Source organism: Thermobia domestica, chromosome 6 (assembly GCF_964235325.1).
Source record: "Thermobia domestica chromosome 6, izTheDome1.hap1.1, whole genome shotgun sequence".
Lineage (NCBI taxonomy): Eukaryota > Metazoa > Arthropoda > Insecta > Zygentoma > Lepismatidae > Thermobia > Thermobia domestica.
In genome coordinates, this window is record NC_137459.1 from 99,787,308 (window position 1) to 99,813,817 (window position 26,510).

The 26,510-nt window shown below is 35.0% G+C and overlaps 1 protein-coding gene across 4 annotated transcripts in view; it reads left to right on the forward strand.

Annotated features, from left to right (window-relative positions):
- The window catches only part of LOC145688127 (serine/threonine-protein kinase ATR-like), a 381,701-nt gene that overhangs the window by 222,542 nt on the left and 132,649 nt on the right, over window positions 1-26,510 (forward strand). For all 4 annotated transcript variants that reach the window (XM_081761899.1, XM_081761900.1, XM_081761902.1 and 1 more), the window contains 3 exons: window positions 3,361-3,481; window positions 10,055-10,185; window positions 11,881-12,050. In XM_081761899.1, coding sequence (XP_081618025.1) covers window positions 3,361-3,481; window positions 10,055-10,185; window positions 11,881-12,050 — 422 coding nt within the window. The remainder of the gene's footprint in view (window positions 1-3,360; window positions 3,482-10,054; window positions 10,186-11,880; window positions 12,051-26,510) is intronic.

Sequence of the window (26,510 nt, forward strand, 5' to 3'; positions counted from 1 at the left end):
GAAATAAGTAAAATTATGGGATTGACAGTTTGAAGTGCCCACTATTCCAAGGCTGGCGAGGCAAATAATTATATACAATTACTCAAAATCTATTTCAAATACAACCATTATTCCATACTTCATTTTCAAAAACTTGTTCTCATAGCAACTATATCGATTTCCTAATTAAATTCCATTTATAGATAATTGTGTCGTACATAGCAGCTAATATTCATGCTATAAAGTATAAAAAAGTAAGAAAAGTAAGATATTTCAGATTACTGGAAGAGCAATTTAATTCCATTTTAAGCAGTATATATTTTCTACATAATTTTTCAAATTGCTTTATAAAAATCCAGATTATGAATTACACTAACTTTTTACATGAAAAATATTCCTCATTTTAGCGTTTCCGTATATAAATGATGGGCATGGCGAATAAATGCGACTGAGCTTTGAAACATGACAGTTCATCTTGTTTTCTTTTTTTCAAGCACTTCAAAGTAGACATATTTTTTAAAAAAAAGTTTCCCTATATTAAAAAAAAAAAAAGAGCCCGTACTCAGGCTCGAACTGCCTCCCTTCGATCACAGAACTTCAACAGCATTACTAAACACGTTTTACCACGGAGGCAACTTACGAAAGTATGCGTTATAGTATTACAAATAGTATCGCTCCAAGCGAAAGTTTACACTTAGACTTTTAAATAGCCATTTTCTGTCTTTTTCAACTGAAGATATTGATTGATCTTGCATATTGGAAATGTACATGAAGTTTGAATTGCATGTTCAACGCAGAAATACATAGCTTTATCTTCTAATCTTCTTTACACTTCATATATATGTCTTTCTGTGTGTTCCTAATATCTGTGCAGTTTGTCGAGTCATTTTCCCTCTAATTTTCTCCTTAATATTCTTCGCGTAATTATTTGGCTGACCAAGGCTTCATAACAATAAAGGTCTTTTGCTTATAATTTTCTTATTTTGCTTTATTTTCTCTGAAAAATCATAAATAATTATTCATTACTACACTCCTTTGTTAAAGAAAGCACAAAGAAAACTGAGTTATTAACGAAAATGTGGAAGTTACAGTATATAAGAACTTTTTTTTATTTTTTATTTCTTTATTTATTTATTTATTTTTGCGGATGACGATACATCTGAACCATCAACTTTTAAGTTATGTAATTTGAGGTAGATGGTTTTTGCTTTATTATTATTATTATTTTCTTCACTTATTTATGTTACAAACATGTCCCTGGTACGTGTAATAACTATATATTTTCATTAGGTAGAATTTTTTTTCTCTGTTGAGATAATAATCTAATAATAATAATAATAACAATGACTATAGTTTAGAAGTTACGAAGCTTTATAATGTAAGACGAAAGTTACTCCTTTACATGTCTTTTATTTTCGTTTTATGTATTTGTCTTTGTGTACAAGATATACACAAATATTTAACAATTTAATGGAAACACTAGAGTTCGAAACACGTCAGATGTCTGGGTTGGCAACTGCAGCGCTAGGCTTTCTGCTGATATATTGGAGCAAACTCCATGCCAAGTGGATAATAGAAGTGCTAGTAATAGAACAGCAGTATGCATTGAACTGAGCAAACTGTAATAGTGTAAAATGAGCGACTTCTCTGATTTCCAAAAAAGGTAAGTTGTTGATGCGAACGTGACGAAAGTGGCAAGTGTTTTGGGTATGTGTGCAAGGAACAGTGTCCCAAGTGATGACGGCTTATAAAACTCACGGCAAATCCACATTGGCGAAGAGGAACAGTGGTCAGATAGAAAGTCTTAGTGATGCAAGTGATAAACTGTGGGAACTCAGTCAGCACCTCCCACAGCTTGTGTCGATAATCACGATCTGCCGCGAGTTACTTGACATGCTCGTACGGAGTCGAGTTACACGGACAAAACTGTTAATAAGTGACCATAACGCTTTAGCATGACACCAATGGTGCCGCGAACATGTAGCGTGGACTACTGATGACTGGAATTGTGTGATATGGTCGGATGAGTCATTGTTTACCTTATATTAATCCACTGACTGTGTTTGTATGTGGCGGACGCCCAAAGAAGCATACGATCCGCAGCGTATCCGCCCAGCTATGAAACTTGGCGGCTGCTCTCTGCGGTACTGTGGGTTGCAGTGGATCCTGTGCTACTGCTTACGATCGCTTCACTGCCACTGATTATGTTGCCATTTTAGGGAACCATGTACATCCTAAGGTCCAAATATTGTTCTCGGGCAATGATGCCCATATTCGAGGATGATAATGCGCCAATTCTTACAACTGGAGCTCGTGTGGTGAGGTTTCATCAAGATGGAGGTGAAGTTGAAGGTTCGTTTTGAAGCCATGAGTCAGGCTTAGATTTCTGCCTTCATCCTTTCTAGCGAAAGTGAGTGATGCACTACACGTGGAATTGTGTAGTGTTCTACTTGCTACCATTCGTGACCTCTATTACTCCACTCCGCGTCGCATCAAAGCTGTTGTGAGGGTTAAAGGTGGTCCAAAGCCATACTAACTTGGTAAATTTTATCTTTTTCAGGTTTTTCCATTATATTGACAAGTGACTGTATATCGTATTTCTAGAAATATTCTTTACCCTCTATTCTTTACGATTGCATCGGAAATCATAGTATTTTATAAAATCATGAAATGACATTGTCTAGTACTCGCTAAACGATAAGCACTGCTTACTAAGATAGCTTCTTTGATTAATGCTTGGGCGGTTATGCAATTCAGCACAACATTCCTAATTTCCATGAACAATTCTATTTTACCAAATCCATCTCTGTCTTTTCATAGACCTATTCTTATTATAATATTGCCTATAGCTGTATTATCAGTAGGAATTTAGTAAGTTTTATGAATTAAGTAGTGATTTTCAAACCTGAGTACTCCCTTCCCACCCAAAGGGCACGTAGAAGTCCATGAATCGCAACATATATTACTGAAATGAAGATTGTACATGTGAGCTTAAGGAGATAAATGAGAAACATTCAATACAAAGTTAGTTAGTTGTTAATGGATATGTACAAATACTTTTTATTTGAAGAATTATTTATTTGGTAAAAAGTGATTTTATTAGTCGGACGTGGAATTTTCCCGCTCATTTATAGACTGTGGACACTGTGTTGTTCACACACTTAATGCAACGATACTTAATAGCTAGGAAGTTCAAAGCAAGGAAAGGTTTTATGTTGTATTTCATTCAGCCAAGTTCAATTTTTAAATTTAGTTTTTGAAGGAAATACGTTTTAATTTCGGCGTGTGTGTCGTAATAAGATGTGTCTTATTTACGGAAAATTACTGTTAATATCTTCGGGTGTAACCGTACTGAAATATCTTGTTATTTCTTCATTACAGTTGGTTATTGGTATTATAGAGGCTTCTAGAGACTGTGACTTGTTGAAGGATTTGAGCGGTGAATGCCTAGGTGAAATTGGAGCTTTGGATCCGGTGTACTTAAATGTTCCTCACGAAGAAGGTGATACTATATTTCCTCTTAACAGACACTTTTGAGCGTTTATTGTTTTTAAGTATTAAATTCGAGCTTAGGTTTTTATATTGATTTTGTTACCTTCACGTGTTGTTCTTTCCGAAGTGTATCTTGTATAATATTTTCTCTAGAACGTATCAGTGTTTTATGAGTACTTCTCGTATTATCTGTAAATATGTAACTTTAAAACTCTATTTTTTTTTAAGAGAATGTTTGTCGTTATTATACTGGTACATCTAATAACTTTGAGTTATTCCAATTGCTGTTTTTTTGTGAAGTAATCTAAAAGAGTTGAATAATAAATAACAAGTGAAACTATTAGCAGGTAAGGTGAGAAAATAGGAGATCAATGTTAGTAGCCTGGATTACCAATGCGTCTCCTTCATATCAATGTAGGTTACAAAAATGTATGTTTGCTTTCCTAGCTATATAATTTGGTCGGCCGTTATGTTGGTCCTGACAACTTGAGCCCCAGAAAGCATTTTCACTTTCGTTGAAATGATCAGTCATCGCGTCAATGTAAAGTCCGCCAGTGCTTTCCGCAGTTCTTTCATTATTACTTACTATAGGGTTCTCACTGACTTTAAAGGTCAGGTATATTAAAATAAGTGAGAGGAATTACTATCTTTCACAGTTCTTTTAAGTTGCCCACAGAAAATATGAAGAACACCTGAAAGAATTTGTGCAGATTTAAAGAGGTGATTAAAAAACTGTAGAAAAGATAACTTAATAATCTTTAGAAACAAAGAATTTTGAGGAGCACCAAAAGGTGTTAAAAATTAAACTTGAAATAAAAAGAACAAATTAGATAGAAATTCATATTCTACTGAAGTAAAATAAGTTAGGTTTGTTGGTCGAAGATAATCAAAGATATAGGCCAAATTATAATACATGTTCTATGTTTATGAATGAATTCAGAATGCCTAAATATTAAAGATATCATTAGTGTATAATTGTCGTTTGGTACACTTTCTCTCTCTCTCTCTCATACTATATATATATAATATGACCGTAAATGATAGTGTTCGCGGTGTTGTGAGTGAGGTAATATTTAGTTACTAACTCCTTGAAATTCAGAGAAAACAATATCAGAACTTTAGTATGAACCCTGTGCTAAACGATTCCGTATATTTTTCTATGATAAATGAATATAGCTTAATTTTCCTTTATTATTAGGCTTCCAAACTATGCTATCAATAATGATGTGTCGGATGTCTTATAGAATGGCTTTGTCCGACAGACAGACAGACAGACAGACAGACAGACAGACAGACAGACAGACAGACAGACAGACAGACAGACAGACAGACAGACAGACAGACAGACAGACAGACAGACAGACAGACAGACAGACAGACAGACAGACAGACAGACAGACAGACAGACAGACAGACAGACAGACAGACAGACAGACAGACAGACAGACAGACAGACAGACAGACAGACAGACAGACAGACAGACAGACAGACAGACAGACAGACAGACAGACAGACAGACAGACAGACAGACAGACAGACAGACAGACAGACAGACAGACAGACAGACAGACAGACAGACAGACAGACAGACAGACAGACAGACAGACAGACAGACAGACAGACAGACAGACAGACAGACAGACAGACAGACAGACAGACAGACAGACAGACAGACAGACAGACAGACAGACAGACAGACAGACAGACAGACAGACAGACAGACAGACAGACAGACAGACAGACAGACAGACAGACAGACAGACAGACAGACAGACAGACAGACAGACAGACAGACAGACAGACAGACAGACAGACAGACAGACAGACAGACAGACAGACAGACAGACAGACAGACAGACAGACAGACAGACAGACAGACAGACAGACAGACAGACAGACAGACAGACAGACAGACAGACAGACAGACAGACAGACAGACAGACAGACAGACAGACAGACAGACAGACAGACAGACAGACAGACAGACAGACAGACAGACAGACAGACAGACAGACAGACAGACAGACAGACAGACAGACAGACAGACAGACAGACAGACAGACAGACAGACAGACAGACAGACAGACAGACAGACAGACAGACAGACAGACAGACAGACAGACAGACAGACAGACAGACAGACAGACAGACAGACAGACAGACAGACAGACAGACAGACAGACAGACAGACAGACAGACAGACAGACAGACAGACAGACAGACAGACAGACAGACAGACAGACAGACAGACAGACAGACAGACAGACAGACAGACAGACAGACAGACAGACAGACAGACAGACAGACAGACAGACAGACAGACAGACAGACAGACAGACAGACAGACAGACAGACAGACAGACAGACAGACAGACAGACAGACAGACAGACAGACAGACAGACAGACAGACAGACAGACAGACAGACAGACAGACAGACAGACAGACAGACAGACAGACAGACAGACAGACAGACAGACAGACAGACAGACAGACAGACAGACAGACAGACAGACAGACAGATAGATAGATAGATAGATAGATAGATAGATAGATAGATAGATAGATGAATGAATTTATGTATTTATTTATTCATTACACCAAGATAAGATAAAAAGTATAGACCAACCTGGGTGCACAAATGCTTCCTTTCGGAGTTATAGGCTGCCGAAAACATAAAAAAAGAAATTTAAAAGTCCATACCTCCAAAACTGAGACCTACCGTAATCAGTTTAAGACTCCACTTAGTAGTTGGAGAGTACTTCAAATTATATATCCGTAGCCAAATTTCCTCTATAAAAATTGCTTCGTGAGTACTTTAGGATTCTGGAACATGCATTTTTGGGTAGCGCACATATTAGTTTCTAAGTGGTCTTGAACCGACTATAGTAGGTCCCATAGTTTTTGGAGCTAAGGTCCTTTAGAGTTCATTTTTTCATGTTTTTGGCAGTTTATAACTCCGAAAGGAAGCATTTTTGCACCCAGGTTGTTCTATATTTTTTGTCTTGGTGTCAGGAATCACCTCCCAAACGTTGTCAGTGTTGTTTTGAAACACCCTATATATATTAGGGTGGTCCAAAAAATCAATTTACGAATTTTAATCTGGGTCATTCATTCCTTTATTCCTATGACGTCAACAAACAAAGCTGCAAAATATTAAGGCTGTACCATATGTTTAAGTACTCGCTCAAAGTTGACAGTTTTTAATGTACCTAGGTAATATTCGTTACAACGTAATAAAATTATATCATATTCCATATTCACTTTCATACTACGTCTGTTCGTTATTAAATCACATCTAAAAATGTTTTTGTTCATAATTTAATATTTTTTTAGTGTAGCCTTCTTAAAGTCTTTGATTTTCTTATGGTGTAGAGCAACAACACGAACTAAATATTGTTTCTGGGCCTCATCTTTCGTTATAGAACTGTTGTAAGCTTGAATAAGGGCAACGGCATGAGTCCATTATAATCATCTCTTTGTTGCTTTTTTTCGACGGCCTTCTTGCAGTACTCAACCATCTCACTCCTAAGGTCAGCTGTACCTTCAGGGAAAATACAGTCAGGTGCGCTTTCAAATGTATTAAGATCTAATGAACCCCAATTCTTCTGGAATCGTTTGAATAAACCAATTTCAGGCCCACTGCTGGTCCCAAAGCTGGTGCAGGTTGAATACTGCAGACAAGACAACTTCTAGCACATGGTGTCTACAAGCAATCCAGATCAGAGTCCTATCCAAAGATTTTTCTATCAAAGCACATGCTCCAGACTGCAATCTTGTATTTGAGGCAGTTGTGTCGAAGACTAGAACTCTAATTTTGTTCCTCAGAGACCAATCATCGACAAGCTTTAAGCATGCATTGGCCTGGGCAACTCCGGTTCCAGAAGCAACAACGGAAACTCCTAGGAGCTTTTCCTCTCCTTTCGAGGGACCTGTAATAAGAATAGCTACCCTATCAACTTTCTCAGCTCCTTGGACAATGTTTGGCAGGAGTTTTCCGTCCCAGTGAAGAATCAAAGGACCATCAGATGAAAAACTAGCCTGTTCTTTGGTGCACATCGTGCTCGTGGGTTTTCTCGGGGTTCTCCCGTTTCCTCCCACTTTCTTCATTCCACCATTTCACTCATCTCTCATCATCACCGTCTCCTTTAGCCTAACCGGCATAACCGTGGGACGTTAAACTCAAAGATTTCATTTCATTTTTTCTTTGGTGCACATAGCTTCTCTTGTTGAGCTCCTTTTTCGGCGGATAGTACTTCGAGAAAGAGCAACTTCGTCTAGTGAGTGACCGAGAGATTGAACCACAGTTGCCATCACCAATGTTGCACTTCTGTCACTGATATTGGCACGGTCGAGAGCGATTGATACATCATGACTGATCACAGTTTTTCGTCGTTTAGAGGACTGTTTCTGGCTATTTGATGTCTCACTGTACTTACTGAACACTACATCCTCATCCGATGATTCTGATGTGCCTGATGAGCTCGAGGTGGGTTTTAAGAGCTCGTCTGTGTTGATGTTTTCTACAATCTGACGTTTTACTTTCTCCTGACGTGCTTTTTCTGCGTCGGAACGCATCCTTTTCCTTTTCTGCTGGTAAGCCATTTTCCTGTCGACCGGCCCGAAACTCGATGAACGTGGATCTTCCAACTGTTGCACCAAGAAGCTTTTGTCCTCTTCGTTCTTCATGAGCTGAGGACATCTTTCCGTGAAATATCAAAGACATCATCCAGATCTCCACGAAAAATGTCCTCTCTCATCCTATAAGAAGAATAGTCTTTCGTTCGATTCTTCTTCAAAGTCCTATATTCCTCATAAAGCTTTATTAGTTTCTTTACGGCATAGCGCTTATCTGTCATCGACGAATTCGCTTTGAGCCCGAATGGAACCAGAGCCTCCATTGTAAGTTCGGCACTTCGGTATTGAACAAGCTTCTCTTCCATGTGATGGTACATGAATTTTCTGAGCACCTAAAGTTTCGTTGGTAGACCAGCTCCTGCAATTGTGGGCTCTGGTTTTCCCAAAAGCCAGATATCACTGGAAGATCTTGTCGATGGTTTCTTTAAAGACATTGCAGAACTAATAATTACAAAAACATAATGCAGGTGTTAGTTAAATGAAAATAAAAATTAAATTTACACTATAAGTAAATATTCCACTCAATCAATTGCGAATTATTGTATTCTTTTTCGCAAAAAATACCATTATTTCACAGAGAAAAAGCGGACAAATAATTCTTGGCACAAAGTAGATATGCTATTTTAGTTCCATCACTTTGTTAATAAGTAATGGCCTCCAACACAAAATACTAGCCAAAACTAGCTAAATGAACGTTACCCACACCTAGCGGACAACCTTGTATTCAGATGCATAGAGCGCAACGTAAGGAATCGTCATTTCAATTTATAATCACATTCAGATCTTTTTTCCTTACACGAATATATTCATGGTTTTAAGTTAAGCGGTTAAATATTGTGCAAGATTGAGTGATCTCTAAATATAGTCCTACATTGGTGATTTTTTCCTCATGAATGCATGTGACATAGGAATAAAATAACAAGTGACCCATTAGTGAATTCAAAAATTTAGTTTTTTATGTTTTTGGAAACATATATATATATATACTATCAGCTGTCTGACAACTATTCCCGCAGATGAATAAGTGGTTAAGAACCATGCTAAAGCATGATTTTAGATGTGCAGTTTTAGAAAATATACTTTAATTCCTTAAGTTGTAGGTTAGGTCAGGAGTAAGTTTATAACGGGGATGGTTTTTCGCTAGGCTCTGTACCCTCAAATAAAATTCCATACTTTTTTTTTTTTAATACTTTCAGACAATTTTAGTATTTGAAAGAGTCAAATCTTTTGAGCTCTCAGAATAATGCTTGAAGAATTTCAGGTTAACTCGGCGGGAATAAACACAGGAGACCAATTCACAATAACACACTCTGTGTTAACACACGAGACCAATTTATCAGATATTATACTTGAGATATATTATCTTGTTTCTTATATATTTGGCGCTTACACCCTCATGTAACTTTAACTCACCTCCTCAACCCCATCCTCCCACAAAAATAACTATGCCTGGTTCAGGCACTCATTTGGTACTACCCAGAACTCTCTGAATATATGTAGAAAGAGAAAATTGTCAACCAATTGAAGCAAACAAAGAATCGTTTTTGTGTGTGAGGGTCAGACATACGTTAATGGTTCAAATAAGCAACTTGGTTCCACTAAGTATTTTCAATTTTTGGTGGTAATTCTATATTTGAGAGGACGGGTTTATTCTATTCTTCAATCCTGTTTTTAATGTTCACTTTTCAGTTTACTGTAAATATTTAGAGCAAATCAAAGAATTTTGTCTCCAGTTATAACATTCCATTTTGACGTTATAAGTGTATTTTTGGTCCAAATAGGAAAATTAGTAATAAAAGATAGTTTATGTATATATAAAGCATAATATGAGAATTTATTTATTTTTTTTATTTTTTTGTAAAGTTGAATTTTTATGTACGTTCATAGTTCAATAGTGGTGTTTTTTTCGACCTCTGTAACATATTCGTAAATGTTTATTTTCTAGGTACAAAAGATAATTTTGTTATGTATGTAACAAACGATGAGTTTGCCTACAAAGCATTAGGCGAGATAACGAAAGCATACCTTGCTTCCAATGACGCTCTGAAAGTTGATTTCTTCGGGTATTCGATTCAGGTACGTATGTCCTAATGTTTCCCTTTACTAGGCGAGATAGGATTGTAGAATGTCGTTATTGTATTATTCACTTATATGTATATATATGTATACAAAGTACTGATTTGTTGTTTGGTGGTTCTTAATTTTTATTATATCCTAATTCTAAAAGGAAAACTTTTCAATCTTCTGTGTCACACTAATTCCTAACAGTAAACAGACTCGCTAATAAGTGTCGCTACCTGCGCTTTCATTCTTCCTGACGCCAATAGATATCGCTAGCGTGAAGGTAATTTGCCGATCTGAAACTTTTGTGGCCATCTAACTGCAACTTAAAATTATTGTTTGAGTTTAATTATTTTAAAACAAGGGTCGTAATCAAATTTGTGTTTTTAATTATTCAAAATGGATACTGATGATACTGAACATGAATGTGCTTTCCTGTTTGTTATTAGGACAGTGACGTTTGAGAAACCATATGTTGGTAGGTGGACAAACTAAAGAAAATGTTAGATATAAATAATTAGAACTTTTAATTATGTTGCTTCACTTCGTTAACAAAGGCATTTATGGACCTCTTGTTGCCATCTGCAACTCTTCCGCATATTTACAAATTTCGTCACTCTTCGAGAGACGATGTTGTGTCACGTGTAAATTTCCACAACCATGTTTGTGATGCCAAACTTGTACTCACGATTTGAATACTTTGGGAATGCATTTATTTCAATCGGTGCATCTTCACTATCAATCTCGTCACTTCTTCACATTCAACGACGTCATTTTTATGCGAGACATCATCTTCAATCTATAATTGTTCATTATTTTCACCGTCTAAATCAGACAGTTCGCATTACATTTCTTTACCCTTCGAGCCGCCATTTTATGAATCAGCAACATGAAATGAAATCAGTGTTGCAGATCATTAAAAAATAATACTTTTAAGTTTATAATTACTAACATCTGGTCCGTAATATACTGACAGGGGTAACTGTTACCCCACAAGACTCTATAAAATAAATTTGTAATATTTTGTTATTTCTATTACACTTTGATAATGTTTATATACCAAATAACAAATACAAAGAAATATATGATTCTAGAAACACATTTTCATAAAGAAATCTAGAAAAATCATATGGTGGGGTAACTGGTTACCCCCTTGGTAGAGCAGGGGCCGCGGTGGCTCAGTGGTAGAGCGTTCACTTCTGGTGCTTGGGGTCCCGGGTTCGATCCCAGCCCCCGCCAAGTGAACTTTGTGGTGGACAAACACCGTGTGCGTGGGTTTTCTCGGGGTTCTCCCGTTTCCTCCCACTTTCTTCATTCCACCATTTCATTCATTTCTCATAATCACCGTCTCCTTTAGCCTAACCGGCATAACCGTGGGACGTAAAACTCAAAGATTTCATTTCATTTTTTTCCCCTTGGTAGAGCAAGAGTTAATGCTTGCGCAACTTAATTTCGCGCAAAGAATTTTGTTTTCCATACCTTAAGAGCTGTTCTAGTCGACCAGTGTTCCGAGAGAAGAAATGTTAATGGAATTATGAGGGTGATTGTACAATCCATTTCCGATTTATAGCATCGTAATAGGTTTCAAATGTTGAATATTAACCCTCAAAAGTTGTGTTTAAATTTAGATGTTGCTATAACAAACAATAACATAGAACTCAACTATTTATATTGGTTGTAATTTATTTAACTTGTTTTCATATCTTTCAGGAGCTGTTACGGTTTTATTTAATTAATGATGATGAGAAATCGTCAAGGTCCAATATTTGGAAGAGATTTCCATCTAATATCCAAGAATTGATGCATCCGTTACTCACATCTCGATACGTTATACAGTCGTCACATCGCAAACAAGTTTCAACAGCTCAACCTCTATATGGGTATGTAATTTATCTATTTCCTTTTTCGAACGAAGTCGACATTCAATTAGGATTTAGGATTTGGAATTTAGATTTCTGGGCTTTCGGCATCTAAGGCCATTTAGCCCGTCACGCTTTGAGGACTAGCACACCGCCCGCGGTGAAGGAAAGGAAGAAAGGATAGGGGAAGTAAGGAAGCGGCCTGGGACCTACAAGTTAGGCACTACCCCGGCATTTGCCTGGTGTGAATGAGGAAAACCAGGAAATGAATGAGGAAAACCCAGGAAACCCAGGTGGCTGGTCTGAAAAACCGAAGGCGAGAGCGTTAGCAACTATGCTATGCAAGACCACTTCAATTACAAAGAAAGAATACATACATATGTGTATATAACAGAGAAAATTTTGCCAAGCGTCCATGTGACCATGTTACCAAGCTAAAGTTGATAAGTTCAGTGGAAGAAAATAAAACTAAAGGAACGGGTAAATGGTAAATATGTATGAAAGCAGAGAAACAGTATAGGAAAAAGAATTGGAAAGCCACATTTAATGAAAATTAACGCAATAATAATAATAATAATAATAATAATGAAATTACCATAGATAAAAACTACATGAGAAACTAAATGAGTACAGTGAAGTAAGGATCAGGATGCGAATAACTAGGGATGGGGATTTTCCCCTTCAATCATATCTTGAACCTCTCTCTCCAACGAAACTAGTCCCTCCCTCTAAACCATGTTAATGATTGTCAAATTCCTCTGGGTTTTTTGGCATCTGTGTAATTTTAGTTTACTAATTGTAGAGTCTGTTCCTAAATGAAAGATTTAAACTACTCACTTTTGGCTGTTTCTAATTTGCACCTACAGCTACAACAATATCTGCATACTTTTTCCATTTTCCATCATTACCTTATGTAACTGGTTTATTGTACCTGTAGTTACTTGCAATCGTATCCTCATAATCTTCAATTCTTCGTTGGAGGTGAGTTTGGATGGCGATGTTCTAGTAACTACGTATAACGAAATCATGTATGAATTTACAAACGTATATGCACTGTAAGGTGCTTAAAATTTTATCTTCAGACACATTCGGAAAGTTTGAGTGCGGCATTTCAGGCAAAATATAGTTAATTTAGTTAGTGTTGCTAAGTTTATAATTTAATATATTTCTTGTTTATTATTGCCAAATACTAATACATGTGTGTTGAGGAGGACATAATTGTCTCATTTTCAATTATTGCGCATTCAGACCTCTTATGACCTGTTCTACCTCATTTTACATCCACTCAGATCTACCTCATTTTACATCCATCAATAACCTAATTTGCACACCAGGTAATGTGTTCCAGACGGTTAAGATGAAAAGCAAATCCAATATTTTGAAAATTAAAAGTGCTGCTGTGATTGGTTGTGTTCTATGAAGAGTAGGAGGAGGTGGGGAATTTCATCGCTGCAGGTGCATCGGCGATCGTTGATGCCAAATCAGAAGAAGAGTGTCGTCAAAGTAGAAGGCTGGACAGTGAATACATTTAAGGATTTAAATTAGGTTGAAAGAATTCCAATTACTGGAATTGTATAAAGTGTATTTTATCTTCGTGATGGGATGTTGGAAGTTGAAACTAGTATCGAATATCCAACATGTCAGAAACCTAGATATAAACATTTCTTTAGTGAAGGCGGCTGTTTCAAGAGACCAGTTCTCGTAATAAAGGTGTGGAGTTTGAGAAGAATTTGGTAAAAGATTTTAGAGTGAGTTTGTGTGTGGGTGTGGAACAACCAAGAGTCGTTAGCTTTTATAGAGAAGAGAGGCTTAGAGGGTGTTGGGTCAGGAAAATCTGAGTAGAGAATTTTATTGCTGTATTATCTTGGTAGTTTTCCTTTAAAAATAACCACTCACTTTGCACTCACAAGTATTGTGTTTTGTCTAGGAATTCTTTCTTCTATATTTCGGTTCGTGCTAGGACCATAGTCACAAACAGTCACTTCAAAAGCTAGAAGACACTAGCTAAAAATTATTTTCGTTAATCGTGTCCTGTAACAAAATAAAACCTATTATTTGAAGAAAAAAAAATACTATGTATGATTAGCACTGTAAGGTTGGAATTCTGTCCAGGAACAAGTTTTGAAAACTCCCTTTCTGAATACAGAAGTTATTACAGAAAAGTTGTCTTTATCTGGAATTTATTCTTTATCTTGTTCTTGCAACGAAATCTACATTGGAACAACATAAATATTTCCACAAGAGTGACAGAATACATCAAGGGCGCTAGAGGGGAGAAACCCACCCTTTCTGGGCTATCGAGACATTTACAGGACATTGACGGAGTAAACGTAACTATATCCGAGCTCCAATAATAACATTAAAGGAAATGTGTTTTGAATCTTTCTTTATTAGAACCAAAAATCTTATATTTAATTTAGACACTGAAAATCTAGATCACAGGTAGAACGGCATAATTATTGACTAAATAAAGAACCATATGAGAGGAAACAAATTTTTATTCTTAATTTTTGCATATATATGTTAAGTTAGTATATTCGTAGAATTGTATAGTTTTTCCACTTACATCTTGTGGCAACAGTAGTTTGCACACACATTGAACTCTGTAGTTAGCTCGGTGATTGTTTATTGCAACGCAGGCACAGAAAAAATATCACTCAGTTCACCAGTACGATGTTTTGTATATAGAAAGACAGACATAACAAAATGAACACGAGCGACTAAGTTTATTTTAGTGAGAAGTGGTAGTATAGAATGATTGTGTTACATAATAGAATATATATCACCCGATTGTACCTACATTTCTCAGACTAAGTGGACATTATTCCAACCTTACATCGTAGCGTAGCTATGTACAATATATAGCGTTCCTTTTTTTTTTTTTTTTTCAAATATTTCATTTTATATAATTTTGTTATAAGACAAATGAACAAAAATAATGTTTACCTATGTCTTCTGAAGTGACTGTTCATGACCATGATCCTAAATCGGACTGGAATATAGAAGAGTGAATTCTTAGTCAAAACGCAGTAGTTGTGGGTGCAAGGTGAGTGATTATTATTATTATTATTATTATTATTATTATTATTATTATTATTATTATTATTATTATTATTATTATTATTATTATATTAGTGCCCTTTTCGCTTTCGATTTTTATCTTCGTATATCGTAACTCTCATTGAGCCCATAAATGGTGAATATCATAGTAGCTATACATTTGTAAAATGTGCAATCAGCAACAATTCTTGTTTTTCAAATAAACTGATTTTAATACTTTGTCTATGCTCCAACAATTTGTATGTTTATTACAACTGCTGTGTAAAAGGACAAAATTTGTATAGTTACTTATCTTTTAACGAACCGAAAATAATAACGGGACATGGATTTTGAGGGGAAAGTCGAACAAGGCGTATATTTAAAGGCCAGCATTTGCCTCGAGGGACAAAAATAAAATAAAATAAATAATAAAAAATAAACCATGAATAGACCAGTTGCGATGTATACCCTCGAGACTCAAGCTCAAGACTTCCCGATTGCGAGGCGAAAATTCTAGCAATGTACTACTATGAGCAAAATAAATGACGCGTCTCTTTATTTTGAAGTTTTTTGAAAATATCTCCGTTTTCTTTATATGTTCGAAACTTCGGAAGGTTTCTCCAGTAGGAAACATTAATGACAAACCCGTTTTTAATATTTCTTATCCAAAGCACTAAGAGAGTTTGCGAGGATTATAATTCAGTGTAAGACGTGTGTTCTTGTGCTCTGCAGCTAAGTGCAGAAAAAGTGGGAAAACTGCGCGTATCGCGAGTGGTATCGTTCGGCGCGGTGCGTTACAACGAACACGGCAAAGAAAAAGCCAACAAAAACGAGCCAACGGTTCAAAATTTATAGGCAAAAAACTGGCTAAAATAACCCCATATAAATACATAGGAACCTGAAAATGGAAGGAAAAATTTCTAAAAAGTAATTAGTGTAACGTGTGCATCCGGCTTGAGGTGGAAAAGTATCTGCTTTACACGGCAAGGTCAATGTAAGTACTTTTCAACATCTTATTGCATGCAAGAACATTGCTTTCAACTTTTATTGAAAGCAACAGAAACTTACTAGAGACAACTAAAAAAAAAATGTAAGTTCGTAGTTTGTAAAATGGACCAAAGTGCCAATTTCAGGACCTCGTAGCGCCCAAACTTGAAGGACCAGGGGATTGATTTTTTTTGGAGGTGAGTGTCCTCAACCCCCTTCACTCTTCTCCCAAGTGTCCCCCTCCCGCATCCGGATTTAGGAAATTCGACCAAAGTTGTTGTCTGGGCCAACTTGGTTTGACCTTTGACCTCATTTTTGGAAGAATATCGGTGACCCCCCCCTTCCCCCGAGACATTTTTATATTATTTCATTTCTGCTTTAAATTTGTTTTTAGTTTTTCTCCCTTACCTCCCGGAACTTACCCCTCTCAATCCCCCCTGATAGTTTAGGGTGTCTACAACTAACATACAAAGTTACACAAAAATTGGTCGGTAAATAAAAAAACTTTTGCCCATCGAGTTTCTGGGGTCTTGAAAAACTGGCTAACTTAACATCAAAAACAGGTTAATATAAGGGGAACAAAATATTTCCGAGGTCGCCGCCAAGTAGTGCAAGAATTACACCAACTAGGGACCAATCACCTACAAACCCAGTAGTAAGGGTCCAGAAACCGGAAGCGAGCGAAGCCCGGAAAAGAGAAAGGAAAGATACCTCCCCGCAGGACAAACCATCAAAAAAGAACAACTGAAGGGGAAACTACGGAAATGAAAACTATAACCCAATACGAGAAAAAAATGGTATTCCTAAAAAGAACTACTAGATTGGAAAAAGATCGGTAGGAATAATCTTAACAAACTAAAAAAGAGAGTAGTGATTTGGGTTAAAGATAGATCGGTACTAGAAGGTAAATTAGAACAACTAGAAAAAGAAAATGAAAGACTAAAGGCATCAAATCAAGATCTACTACAAGAAAAATTACAGCTGGAAATGGATATGATGAAAAGGAAAAGAGGTAATAAAGAAGAAGAATTGAGAATCATTGAAAAGCAGAAACAAGACATAAATAGAATGGAAAAAGAAATAAATCACCTTAAGGAAGAAAATAATGAAATAAAACAGGCGAGAGACCATCAAATCAGCCATATGGAGGAGGAAATAAGAAAGCTAGATGAAGACAAAAAAGAACTGAAACAAGAAGTTCAAGAAAAAGCCAAAAAAATAAGGAAACTAGAAGACGAATTGAGACAACTCGAAAAGGTACAAAATAAAACAAAAGAAGAATTAATTGAAACACAACAGTTATTCGGAAAAGCGGAAATAGCAAGGGAAAGCGACGACTACCGTTTTAGAATGAAAATACAAGACCTACAACAGGAGCTGTTCCAACAAGATACTATGGTGAAGGATTACATAAATGAATTAGGGGAAAAAATTGAAAAAATTACCGTTGAAAAAATGGAAACGGATGAAAAGCCGTCTTGGACAGAGGTAGTCAAAAGAAGAAGGCCCACAGAGAGGGAACTAACAATCCAAGAAGTAACAGCCAAAACCAAACCAGCACTGATAATAAAACCAACCAAGGAGAGACAACTAGACAGACAGCTGAGAGATTAGCAGGTACAATTGACCCACGAAAAGAAAAACTAAAGATTACAGGACTAAGGACAACCAGAGACAGAGTATTAATAGAAACAGCAACAAAAGACGACATCAAAAAGATTATGGCTAAAGATGAAATTAAAAGAAACTTCCAATGCGAAGAAACCAAAAAACGAAATCCAATGATGATAATTTATGGTATACCTTCTGACTTAAAAGATAAAGAGCTTATACAAGCTCTTATTGAGCAAAATTTTGAGCAAGAAGACATGGAAGAGGCAAAAAAGATAAAAGCCAGGTTTAGAGTTGGCATAAAACAACAACAAATGATGCCATCTCGTCATATTATAGAAGTAGAACCAAAAATAAGAAAAATCTTAGTAGAGAAAGAAAAAGTGTATATTGATTATGAAGCACATCGCGTCAAAGACTTCCTGGTAGTACCACAATGCATCATGTGCCAAGAATTCGGACATGTAACAAAGTATTGTGATAATAAAGAGAAAGCAAGATGTCGATACTGTGGCGATCTAAGACACAAAAGTGAAGAGTGTGATGAGAAGGGGTAAAAATCTGCGTACCTTGCAAATTACGTCACAAAAACTGAGAATCCTCAGATCGAAGAATGTGTTTCATACAAGGTAGCACGAGAGAGAATAATCTCAAAAATCAACTGTGGAGAGTGAAGAAACTACAAACAAGAAAAAGAAAAAGAGTCCAAGTAAAAGAAGAAGGGACAAAATAAGATTAGAACAATTTATTGAAAGAAAACACAAACAACAAATACTTAAATCCGATCAAGCGACGCAAACGGAAATTATAAATATAGAAATAGAGAAAAACATCAAAATAAACTCGATAACACAAACTGAAATGCACAGATTTATAAATAGAGAAACAGGGAAAAATATAGAAGACTCCAAAATCCAAATTGAACACAATAGGAGAAAAATTAATGATAGTATTACAAAAAAGGATGAACTAGCAACACTGCTAGAAAACAGGAAAAGGAACAGTAAAAAGACCTTTAAAGAAGAGGATTATAAGTGCATGGAAGAGATACCAAATATTTATACTTCCTTTGTACATGGAGAAGAAAAATATCTCTTCCCAGTACAGGAAGAAAGAAAGGAGCAAATACACTGTAGCAATAACACAATATCTAGTACGACGTGTGGAAGCAAAGACACTGTAGAAAAGCTAGAAGACTAAAACAAAAGTAAAATGCAGGGAACAAATCAACAGCTATATGAAGAAATAAATCAGGCATATAGACTAGCAAAACTAGAAGAAAAACAAATATTGGCTACAGCACTCAGGCAAATAGTAAGAGATTTGCATGTAAATGGTAGATCAATAACTTATCCAACTCTGGAAGAGACAGATAGAATTGAGCTAAGAATCTATAATTTTCCAGCAAATGGATTTGAACTTCTAGATCTGGTGGATCAAGTTTTTGAAAGACGAGGAATATACTGGTCTTTAGAAAATGTTTTTAAACAACTAGTTAGAGCACACGGTAGAGTATATTATGATCCTATGAAATCCGGTGCGGATGCTTACATTTTTACGAGATATGGATGAAAACTATCCAACATTAAAAATAATGCAAAATAACGCACAGGGAAACAAGGTGGCAACAATGGAATTAAGATTAGCGGAAATAAAAAGAATAGATATTGTGGCAATACAGGAGCCATATCTTCTAAACAGCAAATTAACAACCTTTCCTGTGGGAAGTAGGATCATCTATGGACGAGAAGAGCCAAAAGCTGTGACTGTAATCATGAATAAGGAAATTGAAATACTGAAGCTAGCTCAGTATGCAGATAATTGGATAACAACAGTGGAAATTAAATGGAAAAAAAAATTAAATTTTGGATAATTAATGCGTACTTTAAATACCGACTACCAACTCAAGATTTTGTAAACAAAATACAGGACATAATAGGACAAAGAGGTAATAATAGTATTCTGCTGTTGGCATACACAAATGCAAAGTCGACAATGTGGGGAGCACAAGAAAACGATGACATGGGTGACTTAGTAAAGGATTTAATTATTCAAAATGGACTGCAAATCTTAAACGTGGAAAATAGACCAACCTTTATAGGAAACAGAGGAAAATCACACATAGATGTATCGTGTGCAACCACTGAGTTAGCAAACAGAGTAACAAATTGGCATCTGGGAGACAGTAACACGCTAAGTGATCACGTAATTATCACCATAGAGATTCAGGCAAACCAAACAACCAAAGTAGCAGAGACATATAATATAAAGAAAATAAACTGGAATAAGTTTAAAGATAATTTAAAGTTACCACAAATAGAAGAAGATAGTAATGTTATACAAATAATACAGCAAATAGAGTTAGTAACCAAAGAAGCACTAAAAGATGCTACCCCGACAAATAAGGAAATTAAGAAATACGAAGACTTTTGGAACCCCAAACTCCAGAGGTTGAAACGAATAGCAACATCAGCAAGAAAAAGCTACCAATCAACACTTCATCCCATTCTGAAGGAAAGGAGATTGGAAAAATACAGAATTGCTAAAAAGGAATACAAATAAGAACTATTAGAGGCAAAAAAGAAAAGTTGGGATTTATTCCTAAAAAAGAATATAGAAGTAGACCCGTGGGGAACACCCTACAAACTAATTACACAAAAAGTCAACCCTCTAATATTGAGCACAGTTAAAAAACCTGATGGAATGCTAACTACGAACAGAGAGGAAACGTTAACGGCATTAGCAAATAAGTTCTTTCCAAAGGATATAAAGGAGACAGATACGAAAAGTAACATCGAGTTAAGAAACAAAATGATGGAGGTAACCATTGATACTGTACCTGAAGATGATCTGGTAACAAATGAGGAGATGGAGAAGATAATGAAGAAACTTAAAAACAAAAAAGCACCAGGAATAGATGGACTAAAGAATGAAATATACAAAAAGGCAAAAGATATTTGGACACCGTATCTAGCCTGACTATTTAACTGGTTACTTAAGAAGCAACTTTTCCCAGATTCCTGGAAAGATTCAAAGTTAAGTATCCTATCTAAAGGACCAGAAAAGGACGCCTCAGAAGTTGGATCGTATAGACCCATTTGCTTGCTTAAAAACATTTCCAAATTTTTTGAAAGAATAATCCTAAACAGGTTACAAAAATATAGAGACGTTAAGGACGATCAATTACAATATGGTTTTAGAATTGGAAAATCAACAAAATACGCTATAAATAGATTAGTAGATAATATAAAGGAAAAAAGGTACGAACGAAAATATGTCTTAGCACTCTTTATAGATATTGAAGGAGCTTTTGGCAATCTTTGGTTTCCCTCTCTTCTAGAAAATATCAGAAAATTAAATTTGCCTAAATACATAATAAACTTAATAAGAAATTACTTATTAAACAGGAGAATCATAATACCGAACGAAGAAGGAGACATAGAAATTGAGACCGAGAAAGGTTGCCCACAAGGTTCTATCCTGGGACCAACTTTATGGGACATTGAGCTACAACCATGCTTGGAAGTATTAAACAAGATGCAGGAAGTGGACATAATCGTTGCATTTGCCGACGATATTGCAATAACAGCAAGTGGAAATAGAAGAGAATTAGAAATTAAAACTGCAAAAATAATAGAACAATTAGACAAATGGAGCAAAGACTGTAAATTAAAATTATCAACGAGCAAAACTAAATACCTAATTTTTGGAACAAAGTTACAACGAAACCCAATAATAAAGCTAAACGATATAAACATAAAAAGAGAACAAAATATAAGATATCTGGGAATAATATTAGATGAAAAACTAAATTTTGATGCACATTTTAAATATATAACAACTAAAGGGAACAGCATAGCAAATAAATTAATTACGGTAGCTAGAAACAAATACAAACTACCATTGAAAATAATAAATTTGTACCAAGAAACCATTTTAGCAGCTGCAATAACATATGCATCAAGTGTTTGGATTGGGAGAACATTAAAGAAGTATAAAAATAAAACATATAAGAATAGATTAAATAGACCACAAAGAAACATACTAATAAGATTAAGTGGAGCTTTTTCATCAACATCACATAGCTCACTAAGTATAATATTAGGAGTAAAACCCATGAATATTGTAGCTCTGCAGAGGGCAGCGAACTATTGGTTAAGAAAAGGAAATCTAGACAAAATCAGGAATACATTTGATAAAGAACTAAATACCGAAAAAGAAATTGAAGATCATATGATAGCAATTTGGAATGAAAATTGGCAACGGTATGAAGGAGCTCGCAGAGTACATCAGATATTACCAAACATAAAAAATAGACTACAAATAACACATTACGGAATAATTCATTTCCTAACAGGACATGGACCGTATGAAGATTACTTGTATAAAATAAAATCCAAAAGAACACCAAGCTGTGAATGTGGAGAAATTGGCACACCAGAACACCACATTATGTGGTGCCCAGCAATGGAAGATGTCGTGATATTAAGAAGGGATATTCGAAACAATATTTTACAAGAAATATTAACTAGTAAGGAAGATTGTGAGAAATTGAAAAAAATAACTAATGAATACTCATATATAAGAAGAAATATATACAGAAGAAATTTAAACAATGGAGAGAATTAAAGTAATGAATGAAAGAAAATGAACGATTGTGAGACTTTTTCCTGGACCGGAGAAAAGACTCCAGGAGAGAAAACACAGGAAAACCGTGTCTCCCACCGGGAACAAATTGAATGAATGGATGCACCTCCAGCCTAGGGACTGGAAGAGGAATTCCGGTGCAAGAGTGCGTGAAGTGGACAGTGGTGGTGGGTTCACGGGAGGGAATAGGGTAATGAGAAGAAAGGACAAAATGGAAAACACCGCATTTACCGTTCGGGCGCCAGGGGAGGTTGGCGAGGATAGCACTGGGATACAACGGACGGGGGTCCACACTAAGTGCTCCGAGTGGACCCCTGACCCAGTCTATAAGAACCAGCCAAGATACCAAGGAACGCAAAATGAGCGGTTAAAACAAATAAATAAATAAATAATGAATACAAATAGAGTTAAACGAAAAGGTAAACTTTTAGTATGTGGAAGAGTGAAAGTAATCAATAAATGGAAAAACATACAGGCTGAAAAACTAAATGCTTAAGTTAAGCCAGAAATTCGTGTGGCGCAAGGTGAAGTTAAATAAATAAATAAATAAATAAATTATATATATATATATATATATATATATATATATATATATATATATATATATATATGAATAAAAAGTCATATAGGTGAAAAACAAGTGTCAGTGATTATTAGTGTTAGTGACACGAAAAGCAAACAGTGTAGTGTAGTGTTAAGAATATTAGTTTTGGTGCACAAGTGTTAGTGTGGAAACACAGGTGAAAACAATTAGTGCAGTGAAAGAAATAGGTGAATACCAAAGAAATATATTTAATATATATATATATGTATATAAAAAATATGGGTGAAAAAACCTAAACACACAGGGAAAACCTGCAAGAATCAAGAAGAAGCCTAAGGTAAAAAGAAGAAGAAGCCAAAAGGTAAAAACATAAATACGCAGAGAACACAGATACCAAACACGCATACAGAAATACACAATAAACAAGCAATCTAGATTCAAACTCTTTTGTTAAATTTTTATAGTTTTTCTTCTTTTTTTGTTTTGTTTCGTTTTTGTAAATTTTCCATTTTTTCTCTTTTCCTTCCCCATCCTTTCCCTCCCAAATTTTCCTATTTTTTTTTCACTTATTAAAATAAAGAAAAAAAACAAAACTACCATAGAAATCATTCGCAATGATGATAGCTCGTCGGTTTTCGAATGCTCTAGGTAACCGACTAAGAGTAACGCGACTGAGCGAATGAAAAAAAAAAAAAAATCTTAATATAGATTTAAATGAGCAGTAGTATAATATTTTTGCTGTATTTCGGTTTATAGTATTTTTGATGGTTTGTACGGCGAAGCACATTTTTCTGTTATATAATAAATTTTCACATAATAATGCATAAGGTTTTTTTTTTTTTTAACATAAAATTAAAATTATATTTTCAGTGTACATTTTCGTACACGGAAGGTGAAGAATAGTAAATAGAAAGCGATAGTATATGGTTAAGGTTAGTTGTGTGAATATGAAAACAAACTTTTCCATTAAAAGCAACAACAGCCAGTTAACCTCTATGTAAGCTTTTCGGCCCGTTGCTTTTACAAAATATAAACACATTTAGTAACGTGATATAGAAATTTTCCAAAAGAAAAATAGCAGCAACAAAAATACGTATTGAAAAACAAATTTTTGAATTTTTTTGCATGTTATATCAAAAGGTTAAATAATATAAAAAGCACGGGTCCATACGCATGGAGCATCCCAGTTACCCTCTCCGTCGTATTATACGTATTGCTTCAAATCTTTAGTAACCGCCATGGAGTTTGGGACGCTTGCTTTGTAAGTACCTTTTTTTTTCCTATAATATCCCTTCTCCACTTTTGGGAGGAGTTTTAGTAAAACTCTGCCATCTGGCATGTATGAGTAAAAAAGTCATTTATCATTGTGGGTACAAGTCTCCTGGTAACACGCAACTCACTATACAAGTTAATTTTCAAAAATTTTATTCTCATTTTTGTGCAATTCAGCATAATAAAATATATTTTAAATGGGGCCTCATGTTTTTATTTCAAGCCCTAAAATTTAACAACACCAAAAAATTTAGTTTGGCTTCCACAAAAATACGTATTGAAAAACAAATTTTTTAATTTTTCTGCATGTTACATCAAAAGGTTAAATAATATAAAAAGCACGGGTCCATACGCATGGAGCATCACAGTTACCCTCTCCGTCGTATTATACGTATTGAGTCAAATCTTTAGTAACCGCCATGGAGTTTGGGACGCTTGCTTTGTAAGTACCTTTTTTTTTCCTATAATATCCCTTCTCCACTTTTGGGAGGAGTTTCAGTAAAACTCTGCCATCTGGCATGTATGAGTAAAAAAGTCATTTATCATTGTGGGTACAAGTCTCCTGGTAACACGCAACCCACTATACAAATCAATTTTCAAAAAATTTATTCTCATTTTTGTGCAATTCTGCATAATAAATTATATTTTAAATGGAGCCTCATGTTTTCATTTCAAGCCCTAAAATTTAACAACACCAAAAAATTTAGGTTGGCTTGAATTGCACTTTAAAGGATTCAGTTTTATTTACAATGTCATGCTTTTGCATTTTTTAATATTTTATTTCCTAACTTATTCGCAATTTTTTCTATATGATAATCCCATTTTAAATTTGCTGATATATGTACACCTAAAAAGTTTACAGAACTAACTTGTTTTATTTCGTTTTCTCCTATTTCTATACTTCTTTTATCTAGATTGTTGTTTGTTAATTTAAAGCTTATTGACAAGGTTTTTTTTTTTTTTTTTTTTTTTTTTTTTTTTTTTTTTTTTTAATTTACTATTAACTTATTATGATCAAACCAGTTCGTTAGCTGTTTTACGGTGTTTTCTATGTTAGTATTTAATTGTTTATGAGTTCGCCTGTTATTGCTACACTTGTGTCGTCCGCGAATAATGTGGCTTTTACAAAGTTTAAATTATCTGGGAGATCGTTTATATATATAAAAAACAGTAATGGTCCAAGAATTGATCATTGTGGTACACCGCATTTTATTTTATTCATTATAGATGTGAAAGTAGTTACTTTTGAGTTTCTACCACCTACTCATTTCCACCACCTGCATTCTATCTGTCAAATATGAATGAAACCAGTTCCTTATTACTCCTCTTATTCCACATTTCTCTATTTTATATAAAAGTTCTCTGTGAGGCACTAAGTCAAACGCTTTAGTAAGGTCTAAAAACAATCCTATGCACTTACTTCTTTTATCTAGTAGTTCGCTTACGTAGTTCAGATATTGGTAAATAGCGGTTTCCGTTGATTTTCCTTGAATGAATCCATGTTGATCTTTTGAAATTGTTCCAGTACTTTGTAAATATAGGGTAACATGTTTGTTCATTACTAATTCTAATATTTTCGCAAATGTTGTAATAAGAGAAATCGGTCTATAGTTACTGATATCCATTTTATCCCCCTTTTTATAAATTGGTTTAACTTTGGTAACCTTTAATTTATCAGGAAATACTCCTGTTTGGAAAGAAAGGTTTATTAAATAGCATAAAACTTAAGCTAGAGAACCGTTTACAACTTTTTCGATAAGCGCAGGAGGTACTTCATCAATGCCTGCTGACCATTTATTTTTCATTTGATTGATAATTTTAATTACGTCGGTCACATTCACAGAATATATATACATTAAATTTAGATTATTTCTTATGTTAACTATTCCAAATTGGTTGCTATTTTTGTGTTTGTCATTTATTCTACTTAAATATGTGTAATAAGAATTGAATGTGTCTAAAATCATTTGTGGGTTATGAATTACTTCATCATTGTGTTTTATTTCAATAATATTTTCTCTTGTTTGATTTATTTTTAGTTCATTATTTACTAATGACCACATCGCTTTGGTCTTATTAGCCGAATGCTGTACTATAGTTTCGTTGTGAATTTGTTTTGCTGCTATAATTACACGTTTATATATATATTTATATTTCTTGTAATATTTTTCGAATGCTTCAGTAGTATTTCCTTCCTTCCTTAACAAGTTTAGTGTTTTCATTTTTTGACTGGAAATTTTAATACCCTGAGTACACCATTGTTTGGAAGCTTTTGTTTGTAAAGTAACACTCTTCTTGGGAAAAGCTACATTGAAATAGTAACTAAAGTTATCAAGAAAAACGTTCCAGGCTTCATTTACGTCATTGTGCAAAAATACTTC